Source organism: Cygnus olor, chromosome 1, assembly GCF_009769625.2.
Source record: "Cygnus olor isolate bCygOlo1 chromosome 1, bCygOlo1.pri.v2, whole genome shotgun sequence".
In the NCBI taxonomy this organism is placed as follows: domain Eukaryota; kingdom Metazoa; phylum Chordata; class Aves; order Anseriformes; family Anatidae; genus Cygnus; species Cygnus olor.
Genome location: NC_049169.1, coordinates 208,412,219 through 208,436,830, shown reverse-complemented (window position 1 = coordinate 208,436,830; position 24,612 = coordinate 208,412,219). Strand labels below are relative to the sequence as shown.

Below are 24,612 nucleotides of genomic sequence, written 5' to 3'. Positions count from 1 at the left end.
CCCCCATGCGTGCAAACACACGCCACATGCAGATCCCCCCCGTGCATGCCCCCCGATGTGCACACACACAGACGTGCAAGCCCACAGGTAACACACAACCTGTGCACACGCAGGCTCACAGCTCTGCACGCCCGCTTGTGCACACACACACACAACACACAGCCTGGGAGGCAGGAGCAGCTCCCAACACAGCCCTGGCACTGGGTTCCTGCCCCGCTCTTCCTCCCAGCCCTGCTGCAGGTCTTCCTCACACCTGCACACTCGCTCCCTGCGGGCAGCCCGCAGCCACGTGGCAAGGCCAAACCTGTCCCTCCCGACCCCAAAAACCAGGGCAGGGCACCCCGGGGCAGCTGCTGCCAGGCTGCCAGGCACATTTATCAACACAGGCTGAGGAAGAGGAGCATCGCCTCCTTCCTCTGTGAGCAGCGAATGCGGCTTCGATTTGTGGCCGTGCCAAAACCCCGAGCAGGGGAGGCGCCGCTGGGGAGGGGTGGCAGGGCTGGGGTCTCCATCGTCCCCTGCCACACACCTGAGAGATGCAAGGAGGGCGTCCGGATGCTTGCACCATTGCTGCACCCCCTCCTGCCTCCCCGAGGGCACCGCTTGCCCCTCGGGGCCACCCCTGTCCCTGTGCCTGGCCGTGCCTCTATGCCTGCTGCGTGCACGTCCCTGGGTTAATGAGGCTGTGCTGATCCACCACGACGTGCAGCCCCACCACCACAGCTGGTGCCAGCCACTCTCCCCCCCCGCCCCGGCCCCGTGCATGGCAGCGTGGCACCCAGTGCCCCCAGTTCGCCCAGTAGCAGCCGGGGGCGCAGCCCTGGGGGAGGTTTTGCCTAAATGCGACCTGCAAAAGGGGCTGGGCGTGGGGTGAAACACGTTGTAGGGCTGCTCCCTGGGCTTGGTGTTGCTTCTTAGCCCTCACAAATCACTCGGCTTCGACGCCTTGCTGCCAGCACTCTCCGAGGGAAGCGCCCGGCTGCGGGTCCCGAGCCCCGAGGGGATTTCTCCCGGGTGGGAGCAGCGCCTTGGTGCCCCGTAAGGGTTAACATTTCCTAGCCCAGCGAACTTTGCTCCCTCCCATGCAATTAAATACCCTCTGGCTGGAGCTGCCAGTCGATGCCTGGCGGGTTTCCAGCCCCGCCGAGTCCCTGAAGACACGGCCCCGACCGATTGATCGAGCCCGGGCTGGGAGCAGGGAAAAACACACCAAAATGCGCCGACCACGGCCGGGAAGCACTCTGCTTAGATTTACTCCCCAGAGCCCACTGGGGCAGGGGCACGGTGCTGCCACATCCCCGTCTGGCACCTCCCTCCGCAAGGTTGTGTAAACCAGTGAGCTGCTGCTGATTGCACGGGGTCATTAACGAGCGGGTGCTCTGTGGCATTAAGGCGCTGCTTCTCTGCAAGCAGCCCGTGCACACCTGCAGTCCCGCAGCCCTGCTCCCCACGCTGTGGGGCGGACGGGGGGGCCGGGGCCAGCCCACACTGCGCCCTTGTGTGGCCCCAGCAATGGCCCCTCTGTCCCCGGGGCAGCTGTGCCAGGCCCACGTCCCGCGCGAGCGACCGCGTGCCTTGCTTGGCACGGCCCCTGCCATGCACCCGGCTCTTCCCGGGGACAATTGGGCCCCCGTCTGCCGGCCCCACGGGACATCTGCTGCGTGCACGGAGCACAGGACCTGAATCTGAGCTTGCAGGATCCATCCAGGCTGAGCAGAGCTGGTGGGCTGAGAGGATGCTCGGTCCCCGCAGCGTGGTGTCCGCGGAGCTGGGGACCGCGGGGCTGTGCCATGGGGACCTGGGGGTGCTGAGGGTCCCGTGGTGGCCTGGGCAGGGTGTGGGGCACATCGGCTGCCCCACGGTGAGGTGCTGCCCCATGGGCTGGCTGTGGGGCAGAACTGAGTGGGGTGAGCACCCAGCCCCAGCCTCCCCGGCGCTTGAAGCTGGCAATTTGGTGCTGCGCGGCTCCGGCTGGAAATAGCCCTCGCCCCCCCGCCGCCTCCCTCAGCCCCGCCGGGGTGCCACGCCGTGGCTGCGCTGGTGCCCTGCTGCTGCCTGCTTCATTAAGGCCAGCAGCTGACGAATCTCCCCGCGCCTCGTCTTGCTGGGATCTCTAATTATAGCACAGCCCTGGGGTGTCTCACCGGGAGCAGCCCCCGGCCCCGGCTCTGTCCTTTCCCCCAGCCCCAGGGGTCCCAGCGCTAAGCCAGCAGCTCAGCATCCCACCGCCCCTTTGCCCGGCAGGGTGAGCAGGGATTTCAGCCCTGGGGCTGGTTGTGAGGTGTTTTTCCACCCCTTGCACGTGGATGTGCACAGCCTGGTGATGGGAAGCGCCGCTTTCCAGCCCAAACGCCCGCAGCCGAGCGCTGCTGCAGGGGGCTCAGGTCGGTCCCGCTCGTGCAGAGGGCTGTGCCAGCGGGGACAGGGCAGGGCTGGCGCACGGCCCCGGGTGCAAAACCCCCTGGCCAGGTGGGTGCTGCATCCCCCCTCCAAGGACCCTCTCGGCTGGGATATTTCCTCCAGCAGCAGCCCTTGGGGACGAGGTGGGGCTGGGGGTCCCATCCTGCCCGGCACAGGGGTGCTCGCCCCCAGGCTCCGGGGCAGTTGGCAGCCACGTCTGCGGCTCCAGAGCTGTTTGCAGCATCTGTCTCCAAGCATGAGCTCGCATCTCGGCGGCACTTATCCCCATTGCCATAGAAACACACCCTCGCTGCAGGCTGCGAGCCGCGGGGATCGAGCCCACAGCCTCCGGCACCGGTGCTCGGAGGCTCCTGGCTGCGGGGCGAGGTGGGGAAACTGAGGCTGGAGGGGAGGAAAAGCCTCCCCAAAGGGTTCCTCTGGAGGCTGGGAGGGCTGAGGAGCTCGCAAGCGTCTGACCTCTCGTCCTCTCTCCTTTTCATCCGCCGGCAGTGGGAGGAGAAAAAAAAAAAAAAACCTGAGATCGAAAATCCACAGCGGGGATTTGAGCAGATCTAAGGGTGCCAGCGAGGCGTGGGGCGGGCAGTGGGGCGTGGGGGCGAGGCAGCCTGCTGCCCACGGGGCTTTGACGGGAGGCCAAGGCCCTAGAGAGAGAAAAGCTCCTGGTGTCCCCAAGGGGGCGAGGAGCTGAGCCCAGAGAGATGTCATTGCTCAGGGTGAGGTGCCTGTCACTGTGTGCCATCACTGGGTGGTGTGCCATCACCATGAGCCATCACCGGGTGAGGTGCCATCTCCATGTCCTGTCACCCTGTAGGGTGCCATCACCATGTGCCATACCAGGTGAGGTGCCATCACCATGTGCCATCACCGTGTAGGGTGCCATCACCATGTGCAGTCACCAGGCGAGGTGCTGTCACCGTGTGCCATCACTGGGTGGTGTGCCATCATCGTGTGCCACCACCAGGTGAGGTGCCATCACCGTGTGCCATCACTGGGTGGTGTGCCATCTCCATATGCCATACCAGGTGGGGTGCCCATCACCATGTGCCATCACCGTGTAGGGTTTCATCTCGGTGTCCCACCACTGGGTGAGGTGCCCATCTCTGTGTGCCACCACCGGCTGAGGTGCCATCACCGTGTGCCATCACTGGGTGGTGTGCCATCGCTATGTGCCATACCAGGTGGGGTGCCCATCACAGTGTGCCATCACCGTGTGTGGTTTCATCTCTGTGTGCCATCACCGGGTGAGGTGCCATCACCACGTGCCATTACCTGGTGAGGTGCCATTGCCACGTGCCACCCCCAGGTGAGGTGCCATCCCCATGAGCCATCCCCAGGTGAGGTACCATCACCATGTGCCATATCACTTGAGGTGCCATCCCCACGTGCCAGCCCCCGGTGAGGCACCCACCTCCCTACATCCAGGGCTGTGGCACCCCCTCGGTCCCAGGGTGCTGCCAGACGTCGCCAAGGGCCGAGGACTTGCGGGCAGAGCCGGGAGCTCTTGTCACCCCCACCCCACCCCCCCCCGGGCCAGGAGGGTCCCTGCCCGGCCGCTTCGCCCCCCGCGCGCCCCGGGGCCGACGGGGGCGTCCTTCGGGCTGGCCAGGGCGGCTCCGGCCACTAGATGGCCCTGCGGCTCCGCCGGGCCCCCCCGAGCCCCCCCACCCGGCACCGCCCGGGGGCTGCGGGGTGCGAGGACCAGGGAATGGGGGGCAGGGAATGGGGACAGGGAATGGGGAGCTGCGAGTGGGGAGCTGGGAATGGGAGCTGGGAATGGGAACAGGGAATGGGGGGCTGGGAATGGGGAGCTGGGAATGGGGAGCTGCGAGTGGGGAGCTGCGAGTGGGGAGCTGGGAATGGGAGCTGGAAATGGGGAGCAGGGAATGGGGAGCTGGGCATGGGGAGCAGGGAATGGGAGCTGGGAATGGGGACAGGGAACGGGGGCCTGGGAATGGGGGGCAGGGAATGCGGACAGGGAATGGGGAGCTGGGAATGGGGAGCTGCGAGTGGGGAGCTGGGAATGGGAGCTGGGAATGGGGACAGGGAATGGGGGGCTGGGAATGGGGAGCTGGGAATGGGGGGCAGGGAATGGGGACAGGGAGTGGGGAGCAGGGAATGGGGAGCTGCGAGTGGGGAGCTGGGAATGGGGACAGGGAATGGGGTGCAGCTTGCAGGGTGCAGCAAGCAGGGTGCAGGGTGCCACATGCTCTGCAGGGTCAGGGTGCAGCATGAAGGGAGCGGGGTGCAGGGTGTGCAGCGCAGGACGCAGCTCGTGGGGTGCAGAACGCACCGTGTGGGGTGCAGGACACATTGTGTGGGGTGCAGGATGCAATTTGTGGGGTGCAGGAGGCATCGTGCAGGGTGCAGGGCGCAGCACACGGGGGACACAGGGGGCTGTCACCTCGCGTTGGCAGCAGCTGGAGCTGGAGCAGTGTCCCTGCAGAGGGGAAGGGCTCACGAGGAATGGTGATTTGGGGGCTGTTGGGGCCCCGCAGCCAAAACATCCCGGGCTGGAAGTCAGAGCTGCGGCCGTGGCTCAGCCCTCGGCCCCGGGGCTGCGCGGACACCCCGTGCTCACCCGTGTGCACCTGCCTGGGCTCTGCTTTTGGTGCAGGAAACACAGAGGGGAACGGGAATTCCTCTGTAGGATGTGCTGGGGGCATGAAGTGAGTAGGGGAGAGCCCGGAGAGAGCCCCAGTGATGTGCAGCAAGGGGGGGGGGAGGTGGGAACCCCCCAGCAGGGGCTCTTGGTGCTGCTGCCGTTTGGGTTGGGGTCCATGCCGGTGATGCCTGGGGTGGGCTGAGGGGGTGTTTGGGCTTGGGCATGGAAACCAGCCCCGTGGAGCTCCTGCCTTTGTTGGGGAGCTGGGAAAGGCAGCACCACCCCGCAGCCCCTTCGCCAGAGGAGGATGAGGAGGGGGCCCGAGGCCAGGCTGCAGCCCCCGGTGCCCCTCGAGGGGCGCAGACGGGGATGGGGCACGCCGCGGAGGAACCCGCGCCGCCACGTGCGCTCCCCACCTGAGCCTGCCCTTCGATAAAGGCTCGAGATAACGCCGGCAGCCGCTCCGAGCAGCACTTAAGGAACTGTTACGGGTGGCTTAGGCCAGCTTAGCTCCAATTTATCTGATCTGGGTGGCGAGGAAACCCCGGCTGGGCTGAGGGAAGGCTTTTGGTGGGGCCTCCCCTCGCTCGGCGGGGCTGGCCTCTGCCCCGGGAAGCGGGCAGGATGCGGCCCCAGGGTGGTGCTTTCCCCACCTGCCGACCCCTCTCCTTCTCCCTTTTGTTGTACGGGTCCCTGGGGGATGCCAGGCGCAGGAGCACCCCGCTGCTCCTCCACGTGTGCTGCCCTCGGTATCTGCATGGATTGGGCATGTGGCACCCCAAAACCCCTGTGGTGGGGTGGCACTACTCCCCCCCCCCCCCCCCCCCCGTTGCTCTGGAGGAGGACGGGGGGGGTTCTCCTCTTTCTTTGCCCCTTCCCCCTGCTTTCCCCAGGGGAGGTTCTGGGGAAGCAGCGCTGCCACCCAGCTCCGGGGGCTGTGTGTTGGGGGGGGCTCATCCCTGCCAAGAACGGGAGGGGGCTTCTGGCTGGGAATTCAGTTGGGGTGGGGGAACTTCCCACCAAGTGCACGGGGGGGGCACACACCTCCCTGCTGGGGGGGGGGGGCAGGAGGCTGGGGGTGAGCAGCCCCCACACCCCTATGGGGGGGTCGTTTCCAGGAGGCGTGTGCCCCCTGTCTTGTGGGGGGTGGCTCATCCAATATGGGGCTTTTAAAGGTGGCACCCCCAAAATCCCCCAGGGACGGGGGCCTCCCCCAGCCCAAGGGGGGGGGGTGACATGAAGAGGGGTGGGGACGCGCCCCCCCCCCCCCTCCCCCCCCCCAGCCCCTCTCCAAGTGCCCGGACCCACCGGGGCTCACCCCACAGCAGGAGCACCGCTCGCAGCCCACCCCCCCTTGGGGTCCCCCACCCCCGGTGGGGGCAGTGCCCCGTCCCCCCCCCCTTTATTCCCCCCCCCCCCCCCGGTCCCCGCGGTCCCCGCAGCAGGTGCGGAGCGGAGCGGAGCGCAGGGCGGAGCGGGGCGGGGAGCGCGGGGCCCGCACCCCCCTGCCCGGGGGCGGGGAGCGCAGCGGGGCCGTGCCGAGCCGTGCCGAGCCGTGCTGAGCCGTGCCGTGCCGTGCCGCTCCGAACCGGGCCGGGAGGCGGCATGGTGCTGGTGCTGCAGCATCTCCTCACCGCCCTCCTTCAATTTTTCAGACGGGGCCAGCAGGTCTTCCTGAAGGTGGAGGACGCCCTGCCCGGCTCCGAGGCGCTACAGGTAGGGACGGGGACAGCCCCCACCCCCCCCTTTTGCCCTCCCCCCCCCCCCCCCCCCGGTGTCCCCTTGGGTCCCCCCCCACTCCCCTCCCAGCCGCGGCCCCCATCTCAGTCTCCCCTCCCCTCCCATTTGGGACCCCCTTCCCCATGTCCCTCTTCCCCTCCCCTCCCATTCGGGACCCCCATTCCCGTGCGCCACCCCCCCCCCCCCGTGTCCCCCCTCCGACCCTCTCCCACTCGGGACCCCCATTCCCGTGCCCCCCCCCGACCCGGTTGGGATGGGGGAGCTCTGCTGAGCCCGCTCCCCACCCGGTCCCGGGGGTGCTCGGTTTTAAGGGTGGGAAGGGACTGGGGGGGGGACCACGAAGATCAATGGCGGGGGGGGGGGCGGTGGAGCCGCGGGTCCTGCTGGAAAAGCGGCGTCGGGACGCTGCGGGGCCGGGACCCCCCCGTGTCAGGGCTGAGCATCCCGCACGGCACCTCCCGGCCGGGCCGGGGGCTTCCCCCCCCCCCCCCCCAACCCCCGGCGGGGTCTGTGCGCCCCCGGCAGCTGCTGGGGTCCTGAACCGGGGCGGGGGGGGGGGGGGGGGGGACGCTGGGGGGTCGTGCCCGGTGGGGAAACCGAGGCACGGAGCTCCGGGACCGGCCGGGGGAGCAGCGGGGACCCCCCCCCCCCATCCCTGACCCCTTCCCGGGTGCACGGGGGGGGGGGGGCGGGAGCGCACCCCCGGCAGGGACAGGGGCAGCGGTGCCCCCCCGGGGCTCGGGGACGCGCCGGGCTCCGCGCCCCCCCCCCCACCCCGCGCTGCCCTTCCTGCGGGGAGGTGCGGATCCTGCCGGGCCGGAGGAAATGGGCTGGCCCTGGGGGGGGGCGGCCCCGGCCCCGGCCCCTGCCCCTGCCCCGGCCCCGGTCCCGGTCCCGGCGGGCCCGCAGCGCCCTCCCGCAGCCGCACCGGGAGCCGCCGCCGCCGGGGCCGCGCCATGGGCACCCTCCGGGACGCTGTAAGGCCGGGACCTGGGGGCTCTGCCCGGCCGCCCCCTACCCTTCCCCCCGCCCCCCCCCCGGAATGGGGGCTCCGGGGCTGTGGGAGGGGGTGTGGGGACGAATCTGGGGGGAGCCCCGGGGGTCGCTGGGCTCGGGGCTGGGTTTGGGGGGCAGGGGGTGTGGGGCATCCCGTGCGTTTGCGGTGCCGGTTTGGGGCCTGATGCGTTTTGGAGCGCCCGGGGGGTGGGGTGGGGTCCCTGGCTCTGCGCCCCCCCAGGCAGGAGCCGGCTCCCCGCTGCTGCCCGGCGCCCGGCTGTGGGCAGGCATCGTGCCCACCGTGGGGCTGACACCGGGGTGGTTGTGCCAGGATGGAGCAGGGGGGCACCGTCAGGCCCCCCCAGCAGCGCCGTGCCCCAATTCCTCTCCTCCCTCACGCAGGTTTTTGGGGGGAAGGACGCGCCCCAGCTGAGGAGGATGGGAACGCGCTGGGTGCTCTGTGCTTCAAACGCACCCAGATTTGGGGCAGCTCGGGGCGGGGTTTGCTCCAGCCCTGAGCCCTCTGCCCCCCTCTCGTGTGTCCAGGGCTGGGTTTCCTGACCTCAGTGCCCAGCACCGTGGTTTGGGTGCAAGCACCACGGCCGTGGGCTCGGTGTCCCCCTGCCCGCAGCGCAGCTCGGCCGCTGCCGGAGCGAGGAAGGGAACGGAGGGCTTTGCCCTGCGAAAAGAGGGGCAGGAAACAAAATGCGCTGCGGGAAGCAACCAAAAGCTGCTGACGGAGAGAAAGGAACTAGGAGAGAAAGGCCAGCAGCACTGGCCTGCGCTGCGGCCGGCGGAGAGGGACCGGGGTCGGCGTGGCGGGCTGGGCCGGCACGGTTTGCTGCGGGGTTTTGAGCCTGGGGACGTCAGAGCTGTCACCCAGCAGGGGCAGGATGGGCGATTCCTCCCCGTGGTAGTGCTCGGGGTGAGGGGATGTGGTGTGGGGTCCGTGGTGGTCCCAGACCCCAGGACCCAACCCGCCCTGCCCCAGCAATGTGCCTCAGGCAGCCTGTGGCACATCCATCTCGGTGTTTTGGGGACGGGAGACACGGGACGGGCAGAGCTGCCTCTCCGGTGGGTGATGCTGCAGCAGCACGGGGCGAAGGGACCAGAGCGGGGCCACGGAGAGGTGCGTGGCGAGGGGAGGACACCGCTGTGCTGCCCTGCACGGGGATACCGCGTCCCTCCTGGGATCACCGTGGTCACCAGCAGTGCCAGGCTGGTGGCACTGCCTGCTTTGGGACCAGCAGCCCCGAGCCCGGAGCTGTGGGGCTGAGTTGGCCCTTGGCGCTTTTGGCTTTGTGTCCCCCCGGCCCCGAGCACCCCGCAGCGGGGTGAGGCCGCTCCGGCGAGCTGTCTGCGTCTCCACCGCTGCCTCCTCTCCCTGCCTCCTCTCCCAGCCAGCGGCCCCAATGCAATTACCCGCTGACTGGCCCATGAATCAGAGCCTAATTGATACGTGTTCGCAGCCTGGCTGAGCAGGAAGCCAGCCGGGGGGGTGTGGGGGGGGGCCGTGCTGACCCACTGCTGCAGCACCCGCGCTGGGCTGGGGGGGCACGGCGCAGCTACAGGGCAGGGGGCAGCCGTGTCCCCGCGCCCCCCCCGGCACCCCGTCCCGCCCCGAGGACGCGTCGATCCTCAGGGCGCACCCCTCTCCTGCCTCAGTTTCCCCACTGGGGGTGCGGGTGAGGGCAGGCCGGGCTTGTGGGGCGGGGGACGGCGTGGGGACATGCGTGTGTGCAGCCGTTTGTCTCGGCGCGGCCGCCGTTTCCTCCCGCTGACACAAACACATCAGCAGGGTAATAAAGGGGAGGAAAGGGCCGCGGCGGCCGCGCCGCACAATGCAGGGGCGCTTCTTTCCATGACGTGCGACGGGGACGGCTTCCTCCCCTCCCCTGCCCTGCTCACGGCCCCCACCCTGCTGGCCCGGGGGCAGAGCGGGACCCCCAGACTGGGGCTGGGCGCCCCCCGGCCGTCCTTGTCCAGGGGTTCCCCACCATTAAACGCTTGTTCTGTGTGTGCAGGATCAGCCCGTGCCACCTCGGTGCCTGTCCTGGTGCTGCTCGTTTGGGGGCTGTGGGTTTTGGCATTGTGGATCCCCCAAAATCTCCCGTGTCCGCGGGGTGAGGTGTGTGCCGCGGGGTGAAGTCCCCAGGGATGTCACAGCCACCCTCTCGTCAGCTCCTGCGCCAGCCCGTGGGTCTCGGTCCTCCTCCTGGAGCCTCCCCGGGGACATCCTGTGAGCTCCTTGTCCTGCTGTGCCCACAGTCCTTGGGCACCTCCGGGTGGGTTTTGGGGATGGCCCTGCTGTGGTGCCCAGCCCCGAGCTGTCCCCAGGGGCTGCGGGGGGAGCCCAGAGCCAGGCCGGAGCTGCGCCTGCCCCGGGCGCACGGGGACAAGGAGGCTTTGGGGCAGCGGTGCCGGGTGTCTTTGACCTTTGGTGTTTGCTGGAGGGGAGGAATTTCTCATGCTGGAGCCGTCAGCACAGCACCAGCGTCGTCCTCTTGGGCACAGCGTCTGCTCCGTGCCCCCAGACCTCGGCCCTTTCGAGCTGAGCTGAGATATTTTGCACGGAGGCGATGGCACGGGGCCCTGCCCGCAGCGGGGACGCAGGGAGGCCAACCCCAGGGGGCTCAGCAGGGCTGGATCCAGGTTTCACCTGAGCATCCCCGAAACACATTCCGGAGCTGGGGAGACCAGCAGCCTCCTCTCAGGGTTGGGTCTGAGCCGGTTGCATCCCCAGCCTGGCTTCCCCATGGTGCTGGTGGCCTGTCCCCAGGAGGATGGGTGGGGAGGTGCTGGGATGTGGGGGGGAGTGGGGCTGCCTCCTGACGCCCCGTGTCCCCTGTGCAGGAGCAGGGACGGCCGTGATGTGAGGCTGCTCCCAGCCCAGGATGCTGCCAGCCCCAGAAGAAAATCCTCCCTGGCAGCTGTGCTGTAGCCAGAGGGGGATTTTCGCTTCGGTTTTCGGCTCCTCGTAGGCGCATCCCGCTTCCACCCACGCACTGCGCAGGCTGGGGGGCCCTCAGCCCTTATCTCCTGCTCCCTGCTCCCCTATCTCCTGAGCCTCAAGACAGAATCCCCCCCAAAATCCTGTGCTGCTCCTTTAGCCCCCTCCTTGCTTAGCAAAGCCCCCCCAGCCCCACGCAGCCGCCTCTGGGGTGAGCCCTAAAATTAAAAGGGGAGCTGCGTGGCCAGCATTGGGCGCGTGAGCATCCCCCGCGCCCACAGGTGCCCAGGGTGGGCGTTTGCACCCCAAAAAGAGCCCTGCCAGGGAGCTCCGTGTCCCAGCCCACGTGGATGGAGGGGGCCAGATCCGGGGCAGGGGGGCAGATTTGGGGCAGGGGGGCAGATTTGGAGCAGGGGGCTGCGATGCTGCCCAGGCAGGCGCTGACCCATTGAGCACCAGCTCGCCGTAGGGTGGCCGGGATCCCTCCTGCGACTTCTCTCCCTCGCCTTCCCTTCGTGTCTCCCCGTGCCTGCTTCACCCATCCTCTTCCTCCAGCCAGCTGGGCGCAGGGAGGGAGCCAGGCAGGGCTCGGCTGCTTTTCTGGGGCAGATCTGTGGGTTTTTGGCTGCGTGCTCTGGTCCCGGCCCTGGCCTGGATTTAATGTGTGACTTTGGGTTGCGCCTCAGCTTCCCCCCCGAGTAATGCAACTCCTGCCATTCATGGGGCCAGACAACCCCGGGGCTGGACCCCGTAACCCAAACCCCTCAATATATGGAAAATAAAAGATTATTTGGGAGTGAGGAGCAGCTTTTCCATGCACACAGAGCAATGTCCCGTGGATGGTGTTATTGCAAGCAGCGAAGCTGCTCCGTGCCTGGTCCCCACGGAGTCGGGCAGTGCTGGCACAGCCCCGGGCCCCCCCCAAGCCCATGCAGGTACTGCCTGGAGAGCTGCCCCAAATCGAATTCCTCCCCGGCTGCAGATGGCCAGCAATTAAATTTTCCCAGTTCAATCAGAGGCTGGTAAATGAGCTCCCTAATCACCGTGCAGATCCCATTAGTGCCGAGTGGGGACGTGCGAACGTTCCCCCCCCCTTTCCCATGCCACTGCCCAAAACACCCCCCAGGTCCCTCTCCAGGACCGTGTGCCCACGGGCTGCATCAGGCCGGGGGCTCCATGCACAGCACCAAGGTTTCCTTCTGGGGTCTGTCCCAATGCCCTCCCCGCTGGGCACCCTCCTGGCCAAAAGCCCCGCTCCCGGTTGGCAACGCGGGTGGCCAGCAGATCCTTGCCACGATGACCTCTCGGCGAGCCAAGCCACCAGCAGGTGTCTAGGAAAGCTGCTCGGTGGCAGCCTGGGAGGCTCAGGCTGCTGGCGGGGACAGGAAGGGGACCGGGTGCCAGGGAGAGCCTTCCAGGAACGCCGCGTCCTGGGGATGCGGCGCCGGCACCGTGCCCGGCTCTGCCACCGTGCAAAGGGCTGGCACCGGCGGGTGTGAGCGCGGGGCGTGCGGGTGTCTGCGTCCCCCAGGGACAAGGCGTCTGGGTGCCAGGGCTGCTGCTAATAATGGGGTGGAGAGGGCTCCGTGCTCGGGGATGGAGCTCGCGTTCGCTGCGGGGTGCCATGGGGAGGGCGTGCGGGGCTGGCGTCACCCGCGGTACGAGGTGCAGGAGGATTTTAGGGACTGGTTTCGCTCTCCCTCTGCCCAGGCAGCCACCTCTTGCATGGATGAGGTAGCTGGGTGGATGCGGATGCTCAGCCAGGTCCATTTTCTGCCCAAGCTCTGGGTTTGCAGGACGGACCCAGCTGCACCCCAGCCCATAGGAACATCCCCTCCAGGCACCTCTGCTGGCACAGGGATGGGTTTCCCCGTCCCTTTGGGCTGCTCTGAGTTGTGAGCTGCATCATCCCCCGGGTGCTGAGAGCCGGAGGGGGCAGTGGCAGGGCCAGCAGCACCAGGGCTGGATGTGTCCCCGGCACACATCGGGCACACAGCTCCACCGCCTCACCCCACAGCCGGCCCCGCTCCCCTTTCCCCCATCCTCCGGCACGTTATTTATTGCTGCAGCAGCCTTGCAGAGCCGGCAGCTCCTCGCCGTGCTGGGAACACAAGGGCAGGGGTCAAGTCCCTTCCTGGGGACGCCGGGGTGTCGCTGCAGCGCCGCAGTGCGTGGGTGACTCCTTCCATGGGGCCGTCCTTTCGCTTCCAGCCGTGGTTCTTGTGCTCGCCCCGGTTATGCCAGGAACAAACCCTGCCCCGGCTGCCCCCAGGAGGGGGTATGGGACAGGAGACGTGGGGCTGTGTGGGGTGCATCGGTGACCTCAGGCTCCCGTTTTATCCAGGGGAGACGTGGCCAAGCACTTTCCTTAGCAAATGCATCGGGTCCGGGGTGATTCGGGGCTTTGCCGGCGCGCGGCACCGCGGCTCTTGCGGAGCGGGGCTCTGACAAGCCATTTATCTGCTCCTCGCAATTTGTTTACCGCCCGAGTAACAACTTCCTTCCCTTCCCTTCCCTGGCCGAGCTGCTGCTGCTGCTGCTGCTGCGGGAGAAATCCCGAGCCCTTTTCCAGCCCCGCTCTTATCAGCAGCTAATTAGCCACGAGTATTTTTGCCAGCCCTGCGGGGCTGTTGTTCCAAGAAGGCCGCGATGTTCTGGGTGACGGGAAATCCTTGAGGAGGACGACGGCCGCGGTCCCCGGGCCGTTTGTCCTGCCTGACAATGGTACATCAACAGGAAGCGGCCTTGACTCCAGCCCCTTTTTATCAGCGGGGCCGTCGCTGGCCCATTGTGGGTGGAGGGATGCGGCCGTGGCCGGGCCGGCCGCGATGCGGGGTGCACGGGGATGGCTGGGGAGCACCCCGCTGGGCGCCCACCACCACCCCCGTGTGCTCCCCAGGGAGAGCCGTTCCAGCTGAATCTGTCACAAAAAACAAAAAACAAAAAAAAAAGGAAACTGGGGTGCAAAGGGCCCCATGCACACTGTTTGTGCAAACCACCCTGCGCAAACCACCCCGTGCGCACTGCTCCATGCGCGCCCCTTGCACAACCCACCCTGTGCCAACCACCCCATGCGTGCCACCTGTGCAAAACACACTGTGTGCACAGCCCCGTGCACACTGCCTGTGCAAGCCTCCCTGTGCCCTGTGCAGCCCCCCCGTGCCCCCTCCCTGTGTGCACTGCTGTGGCCACGGGCCTGGCTGCCCACCGTGCGCCCTGCACCACGCTGCCGCGCCAGCTCTCAGCCCGGCTGAACGGTGATTATATTGCAGCCTCGTCAGCTGGGACTCGCTAATAGAGCAAGAGCACCTGAAATGCCTCTTAAAGTGCTATTTAAGGAGAAGCAAACGGCTCACGCTGGTGCAGTTAGTCAGCTCTTTGTGCCTGCTTGGCGGTGGGTAAGGTGCTGGTTAGGTGCAGCGGGCTCAAGCGAGCCCGGATCAGGGGCAGAGGGGCTCACCACGGCCCTTTTAGTCCTCCATCCGCACTAAATCCCAGCGTGGTGCTGATGGAGCAGGGCTGTGGGCCATGTAGGGACTGGCTAATCCCACAGGGTGTGGGTACAAGCCCCAGGGAAGTGCCAGCCCCAGGTCCCAGCCCAGCAGTGCCGATGGCCGGGGCCGGCTCCGTGCTCTTGAGCACCTGCCAACGGTGCCGAGCTCCTCATCTATCTGCTGCACCAGGACCCCGGGCAAAATAACATCTGGGATATAAGAGATATCCCAGAAGTGTTTCCTTCCCGTTTACACTCATTAGCCCGATATAAAGGATGAGGTAATTAGGGGCTACCTCGGGTTGCAGGTTGTTGCTGCCTGATTGGATTAAACCAATGTAATTTGCGACCGAAAGCACTGCTCTCAGCCACGACTGCAGGCACGGCTGGACGGACGGGCGGGTGGATGGGTGGATGGACAGACAGAGGGATGGACGGATGGACGGATGGACAGATGGATGACTTGCCATCCGGGGCTGGGTAGAGCTCCCCTCCCTCCATCCCTCCCTCCATCTGCCCCTCCATGCGTCCATTCCTCTGTCCTTCCAACCCTCCCTCCATCTCTCCACGCCCTCTCCTTCCATCTCTTCTTCCTTCCATCCCTCTCTCCCTCCCTCTGTCCCTCTGCCCCTCTCTATCCCTCCATCCTGTCCCTCCAGCCCTCCATGAATACATTCCCCCACCCCTCCCCTCCATCCCTCCACCCGCTCTCCATCCCTCTCTCCTTCCTTCTGTCCCTCCTAGCCTCTATCCCTCCCTCCCTCCCTCCCTCCCTCCTTTTGTCCCTCCTAGCCTGCGTCCATCCGTCCCTCCATCCCTCCATGCATCCGTCCTTCCATCCCTCCAGCCCTTCTTCCATCCATCCCTCCAAACCTGTCCATCTCTCCATGCTTTCATGCATCCATCCTTCCATCCTTCTGACCCTCCCTCCCTCCTTCCCTCCCTCTTTCTGTCCATCCTTCCCCCTCTCTCCATCCCTCCTTCCGACTCCTTCTCCTCTCCCTCCATCCCTTCACCCTTCTGTCCCTCCGTTCCTCCCTCCAGCTGTCCTTCCATCCCTGTCCCTCCATCCCTCCCTCTGTCCCCTCCACCCTTCTGTCCCTCCGTTCCTCCCTCCTCCCCATCTGTCCCTCCACCCCTCCACCCCTCTCTCCCTCCATCTGTCCCTCCATCCCTCCATCCCTCCTCCTTTCACTGCCTGTGCACCTGGGCAGAACCTTGCCCCATTTTTGCCCCATGCCCTGTTGATACAGACTATGGGGCAGGGCAAGGATCCGGCCCCAGGGGATCCTAAAACGGGGCTGGGGAGGGCTCGTGGTGCCCCAGGCTGCCCACGCCACGCAGCAGCTCGGCGTGAGCTCCGTGCTGCCAGCACCCGGCGCCGGGGCTATATTTAACCTCACCCGGGGGGGGCGGCGGGGGGCAGCCCCGGGGGGAGCGTGGCCGGGGGGCTCGGCAGCCTCGAGGCAAGGGGGGGGGGGGACGGGCGAGCTGCCTGAATCACTGGATATTTTTAACGCCGCCAGATTGCTCCGCGGATGCTTGGGAAGGGCGGCGCGGGCGCTGGGGGTTGGTTGGCAGCCGGCAGCGGGGCTTGGCCGGGGGGCTCCAGGGGGGGGTCTCGGCTGTTCCTGGAGCTGCTGGGGGGGGGACACACATGTCCCAGTGCAATGACAGCCAGCCTGGTGCAAAGGGCTGTGTTGTTCCTGGCCAGCAGTGTGTGTGGCATGGCAGGGAGGGGATGCTTGGCACGATGCTCGTGCTCACGGTGGTGCCGGAGGGTCCTGGAGGGGAGGAGATGTCCCCCAGGTGCCCCTGGGGCCCTGCTGCGTGCCACCTTGTCCCCCCCGGCTCCGTGTCACCCTCCCAGCCCCGTGCTGCAGGCAGCAGCGAGATTCCCAATGGTTTTCCCTCCTCCGTGCCCACCCCCAGCCCCTGCTGCTCCCGCCGGGCTCCAGCCCCACCAAACACGACCCAAATCTGGCCAGCACCGCGACTCTACCCCCTTCGTGTGCAGCTCTCCAAAAATGCCTGGTGCCCCCCCCCGCTCCCACCCCACCAGCAGCCCCCACGGCTCCCAGGCTGGTGGCTCCCAGCCTTGCCATCCCTCCAGGACCTGTTATAGGGCCGGTGGGGGGGGCACAAGCGTGCCAACGGCACCCAGTGTGGGCTGGAGAGGTGGCAAGGGCTCGGCGGCCCCGCGGCCCTAATTCCATTTTGCCTTCCCTGGCTCGGGGAGCGGAGGTCGGCCGCTGTCCGCTCGCATCCTCAAGGCGATCGTTCACGCGGGGGGGCTAATGCGCCCTGACTAATCCACTTACAAATTAATTGAGACCATTTCCCTCGCGTCCCCAGGTGGATGCATTCCCGGTCGAGGGGCAGGTGCCGGCACGGAGCGGGAGCTGGGCTCGGAGCTCCGCCACCCGCTGCCGTGACCACGAGCCCGGCAAGCTGCCGGCGGCTCGGGGAGTCATTTACTCGCGGCCTTTACCGAAAAAAAAGCTGGGCTGAAAATTCAGCCAGAAAATAATTAATTTGCTACAGGTTTCTCGGCCCCACCGGGAGGATATTGGCGGAGGCTGCCGGCCTCGTGGCACGGGGAGCAGATCCCCCCGGCTCCCTGCCCGAGGCTCGGGGAGCTCCTGGGAGCCAGCACCCATGGGTGCTCGCGCAGGTTGGCCAGGGTGCACCCACCACCAGCACAGCACCGGGGACCAGGACCAAACGTCTCCTGCCTGCCCCTGGCTGCTGGCGGTGCCGGGCGACATCCTTGTGCCAGAAGCGAATGGCCACATGAGGTGTGCACAAGAGGCATGGGGGACAATGGGGACGCTCTCGCCGTCCTTGCATGCGGGACCCCAGCCCCGTTGTCAGCTGGACATGGGGCAGGACCCAGCCCCGCTGCAAACCCAGGGCCTGGGGGTGCCTCAGTTTCCCCTCGCTGGCAGAGGAGCCCGGCGGGGAGCAGTGCCCGCGTCGCAGTGCTCGCCGGTGCTGGCACCACTCTCCCGGCATAGCGGGGTCCCAGGGGCCAAGGGAGGGGGTGCAGGCCCTGAGAGCCCCCCCACAGCGAGAGGGGGTGCCAGGAGGCCCCGCAGCACCTGTGTCCTGCTGCACCCAGGTGGTTGTCCTCGTCCCCCTCCAGAGAGGAAGGCGGCCAGGACGGGATTGCGGTGCTCCGTCAACATCCCCGTGGGGCGGGAGGAGGCTGCGAATTCGGGCAGGATGGGGCAAGGATGGGGTGGTCCCAGTAATCCCAACCAGCCCCTGCTGCCCGCCCGGCACCGTGCAGGGAAGGGTGCTGGGTGCTGCCACTCTCGGGGGGGAGGTCGGGTAAATGGGGGCAGAGCGCGGTGGCGCCTCTCCAAAATTGCTGGATTTTTGTTGCCCAGTCACCGATGAATCCCCAGCCCTACAAAGGGGGCAAATACCTGCCTGGTGCTTCCCCCCCCCTGGGGAGGAATGTGGGGTGCCGGCACTGGATGCCGACGCCGTGGCCGAGGGCGGCAGCGCTCCTGCCCGGTGGCTGCACCCTGGCTTGTGTCGGCGCAGACAGATTGCTTACCCTAACGAGATGAATGGCTTCATTAATCACCCCGTGGCTCCGCCGAGAAACGGGGGGGCAGATACGGCTCCGGCGCTTCGCCGCCCTGCGGGGGGGCTGCGTGCCGGCCGAGCGGGAGCTGGGACATGGGGTGGGCAGGGGGCACGGACCCCCAAAAGCTCCCGGCACCCCCAAAGGAAGGTGCTTGGGGTCGTGGTGGGCCCATCCCCTCCCCGTGAACCGGCTTCGTGAGCTCCTCTCCATCATCCAGCCCGTTAATTGCGATATCGAACAGAGCCCTGCTGAGGGCACAGCCCCGTTGATGAATCCCCCAAGGAGCTGATGGAGATTTAATTGCCCCTCGCTCTCCTGGGGTGCTTGTACCGGGTGGGGGGGCCCCTTCCTGGCCAGGCTGGGCGAGCCGAGGGGGGGGTTGCAGAGCCGCGGGGGGGATCACCCCATTACCACGGACACCCCAAGCCGCTGCCCACAGCTCCATGTCCCCCCGACACCCAGCCTGCCCCCCCCCCATGCTGCCCCCACGTCCCCGTTCCTGCCACCCTGGCACCATTACAATGTTGTTTTTTTTTTTTATTGGTGGGGGGGGAGGACACAGACGCACGCCAGGGCTGGGACCCCGATGGTTTTGTGGGCTCTTTGGGGAGGTGCTGCTGTCCCAGGCAGGCGGCTTCTCCTCTGTGCACAGCTGCTGGGGGGGGGGGGGGGGGCTGCGTCTCCAAAAAAATGGTCCTTCCCCTCGCACCCCCCCTGCAGGAGGCATTCTCCGAGGGGCTGCTCCGCTCGCAGCCCTGGGGATGAGGGCACCAGGCCGTGCTCCGACAGCTGGGAATCGCAACCTCTCCCCGCCCAGGCTTTCCGCCGCGCTTCCCTGGCTCCACAAAGTTAATTAACCCCCGGGAAGCGTTGGTACTCGAGAGAGAGCCGGGCTGGAGGAAGGACAAGGGTTTTTGGTCCCCAGCCCCGGTGTGCACGGGGCCGGGGCTGGGGATGAGCCCCCCCGGTGGGTCCCAGCGGCAGGGACGGGGTGGCCGATGGCCCCGTGCCACCGCCGGGCTGTCGAGCGTTGCACTGCAGGAGGGCGCCGGGCTGTGCCAACACAGCCTCCTCCTGCCAGGCCCCGCAGCTTAATTAGCCCTGTAATTAGCTCCCTGGCAGGGGTGCGTGCCTGGAGCCCGGGCTGGGAGCAGCATCAATCCGGCAGGGATGCCGTGGGGGTGCTGTGGGCGGCGCAGGATGGAGCCAGGCGCTCCCGCAGGGCTCAGCCGCTCCGTATCGTCCCCGGCGTTTAGGGGTGTTTTGTCCCACTCTTAGGGCACCCAACGGGGCATGTTCACAAAAATCCCATCCCCATAACCGGGCAGGGGGGATCTAATCATGGCACATGGTGCAGGATGTGGCTGGGGGCGGGGGGGGGGGACAGACACGACGAGCCCCCTCCCCATCCGTGTCCCCTCCATTTCGCACGGCGGCCCCAAGATGCTCGTCCCCTGCCCGGCCAACACTCATCACTGCACCCCACAGAAGGAGAAGGATTTATTTTGGGGGGGGGGATAGGGGTTAATCCCTCCCCCCCCCACGGCCCCCTCCAGGTTTGTGCAGAGCGGGGTTGGGGGGGCCAAGCCCTTGGCGCCCAGGAGGGTGCGCGCCGTGCTGCGTCGGCTCCCGAGCACGGCAATTAAGCAAAGGCAATAAACAAAGCTGACAGCAGGGCCCCAGCGGGGCCGGGGGGGCCAGCAGCAGGGGGGGGGCCCAGCACCACAAGTACTATTTATGGCAAGAAATTCAATGCTGGCCCCGCACGGGGCAGGGGCGCAGAGGGGCGCGGAGCTCCGCGGCGCGGCACCGGGGAGCGTGGCGATGCCCTGGGCTTGGGAGGGGGACAAATGCCCGCCCCCCCCCCCTCCTGCTGGGAGCAGGGTGAGCGGGGTGCCCCCGCTCCGCAAACGGCCCCACCTGGCTTTCTGCTGGCCTTTGGTTTTTTTTTTTTTTTTTTATAGCTCCTGCAGCTTTTTTCCACCCCGCGGATGGGGGCCGGGGGGGGTGGCTGCGGGGGGCGGATTCCCGTCCCTTTTAAAGCCACTGCTTGCGTCCAGCTGCCACCTCGCCGGCGCCCGTCTGTCACCGCGCCGTCGTGCCACCGCCGTGGCTTTCCTGGGAGGGGACAAATGGCTTTGGGCCCCGCTCCCCCGGCCCCCCAGCACCCGTTCTGGTCCCGCTCGGGCTCTGCCTCGTCCCCCCCGGCGCGGCGGGGATGCCGGGCACACGCGGCCGGCCGCCCGGGCACCCGGTCGAGGCCTGGCTGTATTCTACAGTGCATGTGTCTCCAGTGTTAGTGAGCGGCTGGAGATGCAGCCCTGTTGGAATCACAGCCAGAGCCCAAATCTTCAGCTCCCACCGGCGCCGGATTCCCCGCCGAGGACGCTGCGGGGCGGGCGGGTGGCGCACGGCCCCGGGGGGCAACACGGGGCTGTGCCGGTTTGCAACGGGATTCGAGCTCGGGAGCTTTTTGCTGCTGTTTTCTCCCCCCAAAAAACTGGGTTGGCTCCCAGCACTCGGAGCACCCCCCAAGCCCTGGAGATGCCCAGCGCAGCGGGGAGCTGTGGGCGGTCGTGCAAGGCGCACGCGTGCGTGTCGGGGCTGCTCCCGGTGTCCCCTGTTCCTGCGCGGGGCTGTTCCTGGGACATATCCGCCAGCTCTCGGCACGTACGAGCTCTTTGTTTCCCCTCCTCCCCGCTCTCCTCCCCTTCCTCCCTCCCGGTTCATCTTCCCCGGGTCAATTTATTGCCGCGTTAGCCGGGAGCAGCCGGAGTTCTCCTCTCCCCTCGTGCACCCCGTGCCATTCAGCCTCATTTTGTGCCTTGGGGACACGGTATGGGGACAGCCAGACCCCCCCCTTGGTGACACTGCTCCAGAAGGAAGGACACGGGGCTGGGTGTCCCTGCCGAGGGGACAATTTCAGCCCCCTCCTCCCCAAACCCCACCATCGCAGCTCCAGCCCCGCTCCGTGCACCCCATCCCATCAGCTGCTTGGGGCAGGAGGAATTTGGGAGCCCCAGTTTGCACCGGTGGTGCCCGGGGCACAGCGCGACCCCCGCCTGGGGTTTGTGACAAGTGCTGGGAGATCGGGGACCGCGGCCAGCCCAGGGTGGCCAGAGGGACGCCGTGCCCTCACCGTGCACTTCGGGGGGGGGGGGGGGGGGGGTGGCGCAGTGCGTGGTGCTCGGGGGCTTTGCCAGATTTCGGTGCCCACAAAAGCTGCTGGCTCTTCTTTAAAATTCCACGGCTGCGTTGGCAGTCGGGGCTGTGAAAGGCAGGAGCAGGCTCGGGTCGTTTTTATTCATGCAAAGAAATCAAAGGCGTAAATAAAGCCGGCCGGGGGCAGCGCGGGGGACCCGGCTCTGGATTTATCGGCACGCGGCCGCCCTGCTGCTGCCGCCCGGCGCTGGTGTGGTGCTGGCGGGGCTGGGGCAGGCACTGGTGTGGTGCTGGTGCTGGTCTGGTCCGAGCAGACACCAGCAGGGCTCACACCCGGCTACGTGTGGCTCCCCGTGTCACCCTGCTGTGCCAGCCCCGTGTCACACCACGTGTTGGGGGTGCTCCCCTGCCCAGTGCTCCCAGTATGCCCCAATATGGCAGGATGGCCATTTGCACGGTCACAGGGGCACCCAAAAAAAGGGGTGACCGGCCCCCCCCCAGCAGCCCTCTGCAGTGAGGTGGCGCCCGGCTCCTGTCCCCGTCCCCCTGGGGTGTCCCCGGCACCGTGCACCCCCCCCAGGGAGGCAGCGCCACCTGGTCGGGATTTTGGGTCCAGAGGGGAAAAAAACCCCACTGTGGTGACGTTGGTGACATCGCAGCGGTGACCACCTCAGCCCCCTCCCCGTCCCCTTCCCCCCCCCCCCCCCCCGCCCCGTGTCTGCTCTCTCCCCAGGACGCCCTGCTGAGCCTGGGGGCCGTGATCGACGTCTCCAGCCTGCGGGACGCCCTGCGCGATGCCGTCCTCTCCCTGCTGCCCAAAGTGGTAGGTGGGGACCCCGTGAGGTGCTGGGGGCGGGGGGGGGGGGCACTGGGCTTCGATGGGTATCCGTGAGCTCCCTGCAGGGGGTGGATTCTCTGCTGGCTAATATTGGGGCTGAGCCACACGTCGGCGCTCTCCTCTTTGCCATTTTAAGCATGACCTGTGCTAATGTCCCCCCCCTGGACCCTTGCTGATAGCGGAGAGGGAGCGGTGCTGAGCCCCCCCCCCTGCCCCGAACCGGCAGGACCCCTGAGCTCATTGTCCCCTTGCTGTCACCCAGCCTGGCCGCAGAAGGTGGCACTGCCAGGGGACCGGGTCCCGGGGCTGAGCCCCTGTGCTGTTTTTGGGGTCGGACCGTGCTGCGGCTGGAGGGTGCTGGCGTGCCCGGTGATGGGGTGCTGGTGGCCCTGGGGTGCTGGTGGCCCCGGGGCGCTGTTGGCACCCCAGGCATCGCGCAGACCATGCCAGCACCGTGCCCCAGCCGAGCAAAACTCCCCCCTTGCCCCCGGCTCTGCCTCAGTTTCCCCCATTGCTCCATCCCCGCGGGATCCTGGCGCTCTCCTCCCCGCGCGTCCCCGTCCCTCCCCGCCTGCCTCCGGCGTTACTTCTGGGCGCCGAACGCGCGATCGCTGAAACCCTCGGCCCGGAAAGTCTGCTGAGCCCGGCCCTCGCCCGCCGCCGAGGGCTCCGGCAGCTCGGGGCCATCAGACAGGGAGCGGCTGGCGCGGAACGAACCCGGAGCCACGGCCCCTAACGCGTCCGCGGCACCGCAGCATTAAATCACCCCGCCGCGGTGACACGCGCGTTATCTCCCGCGTTGGCAGCCGATAATGGGATTTCATCGCCCGCTGCTGCCGTGAATTACCCTTCCCTCCCTCCCCTGACCCCCCGCCCCTGGGTGCTGGAGCGTGCCGGGGCCGCCTGGTGCCGGCTCCGCTGCCACCGCCGCGTCCCTGCCGCCTTCTTCCCACGCGTTGTGAGGTTTTGGGGTCCCGTGCCGGCGCTGGGGGCCCTTTGCTTCAATCCTGCCCGCCGCAGGCTGTCGGAGCTCCTGGAAAACGCCCCTGGGGAAACCGAGGCACGCCGTGCCAATCCCGGGGGGCTGCCTGGGGGGGGGGGGGGGTCTGAGAGGTTTGCAGAGCCGGGGGAGGGCTGCAGGGGAGCAGCCCCCAGCCCCACGCAGGGTGCCGTGTCCTGCCGCGTACCCTGTGCACAGGAGTGCACTGAGGCTGGGGGTGGGGTGGGTGGGGGGCTCACGGTGGTGCCACTGCCCCCCTCCAGGAGCACGTCTACATCTACCTGCTGGATGGGGACACCCGGCTGACCTGCGACGACCCCCCCCACGAGCTGCCCGCCGAGGGGAAGCTCAGGTGAGCCCCCCCATGGACCCCTCTGCAGGGGGACCCCCACCGTGACCCCCCCCCCCACTTGCAGCCTCTTAGGGGATGCGAGACCCCACCAGGCTCTCCTGGATGAGCAGCTCAGGGGGTGTGGGTGCTGTGCACGCGCGTGTGGGTGCTGTGCACACGCGTGTGCCCAGGGCAGGAGGTTTGCTGCAGCCCCTCCTGCGGAGCTGCTGCTGCCCCCCCCCCCCCCCCCCCCCAGTGGTGGGTTTGGGGCTGTGGGGGCCTTTGGGCCACCCCGGGCTGTGCTGTGCGCCCCCGGCCCCCCACTGCAAGTCCTGCTGGGCTGCGGGTCTGGGACGAGCCACACGCATGCACACACCCTGTGCACGTGTGTACACACACATACCTTGCACACACATCCACACACATGCACTGCCTAGCCACGCATGCACAGATACACGCAGTGTGCACACACGCACCCTGTGCATGTGCACACCCCTCCGCCTGCCATGTGTGTGCGCACACCATGCACATGCATGCACACACTGTGCACATGCACCATGCATGTGCAAGCGTACATGCACCGTGCACATGAAGCATGCACATGCGCACACACGGTGCACGTGCACGCACACCCCATGCACATGCATATACACTCAGTGTGCACAGGCACACACGCACAATGCACATGCAGCGTGCAGATGCACACACTCACTGTGCATGTGCACATGCATGCACACATCATGCACTTGCATGCGCACATGCATGCACATGCCTGCACAGTCACTGTGCACACGCACGCACACACCATGTACATACATGCACACTCGCACAACGCACATGCAGCATGCAGATGCACACACACTCTGCACATGCACACTCCTTGTGTGCACACACACACCCCATGCACACGCATGCACAATCCCTGCGCACATCCCCTCCCGTACCCCAAGCCCTCCCCAATCGCTTGCACCCCATGTGCCCTCCCCACCCTCTTACCCCCACTCCCCCCCAATTTTTTTGGGCTGCCCACACCCCCACAGCCTACCTGCCCCCATGGGTGGGGGGGGGGGGGGCCGTGAGCCCTGCTGCTGCCCCCCCAGCTCTCCCAACCCCACGCCACCCCCCACTCACTGGGGGTCCCTTAGCGGGGGCGAAGCAGGGGGACACGGCACGGGGGGGGAGGTCCAACAGAGGCGGGGAGCAAAGCGGCCTCCAGGAGGGGGCACGGGGGTGGAGGCCCCCTGCCTGGCCTCGCCGGGGCGGCTCAGGGTGCCCCTGTGCCCCCAGGGATGCGGTGCGGAGGCAGAAGCGGGTGGAGTGCGGGGGGCTGCCCCCCGCCGAGCTGCAGGGCCGGCAGCTGGGCCCCCTGGCTGCGCCCCTCGCCCCCGGCACGCAAGGTGGGGGCTGCACGGGGCTGGGTGCGGGCAGAGGGGGCAATGGGAATGGGGTGGGCAACGGGTAGGGGGGTGAGGGGGGGTGGA

The 24,612-nt window shown here is 67.5% G+C and overlaps 1 protein-coding gene across 1 annotated transcript in view; it reads left to right on the top strand.

The window, feature by feature from the left end:
• Positions 1 to 6,543: 6,543 nt before the first annotated feature.
• PDE2A (phosphodiesterase 2A) overlaps positions 6,544 to 24,612 on the top strand; it is a 32,370-nt gene continuing 14,301 nt past the window's right edge. The window contains 4 exon segments of the mRNA XM_040534197.1: positions 6,544 to 6,739; positions 21,696 to 21,785; positions 23,064 to 23,152; positions 24,419 to 24,528. Coding sequence (XP_040390131.1) covers positions 6,629 to 6,739; positions 21,696 to 21,785; positions 23,064 to 23,152; positions 24,419 to 24,528 — 400 coding nt within the window. The 5' untranslated portion in view covers positions 6,544 to 6,628.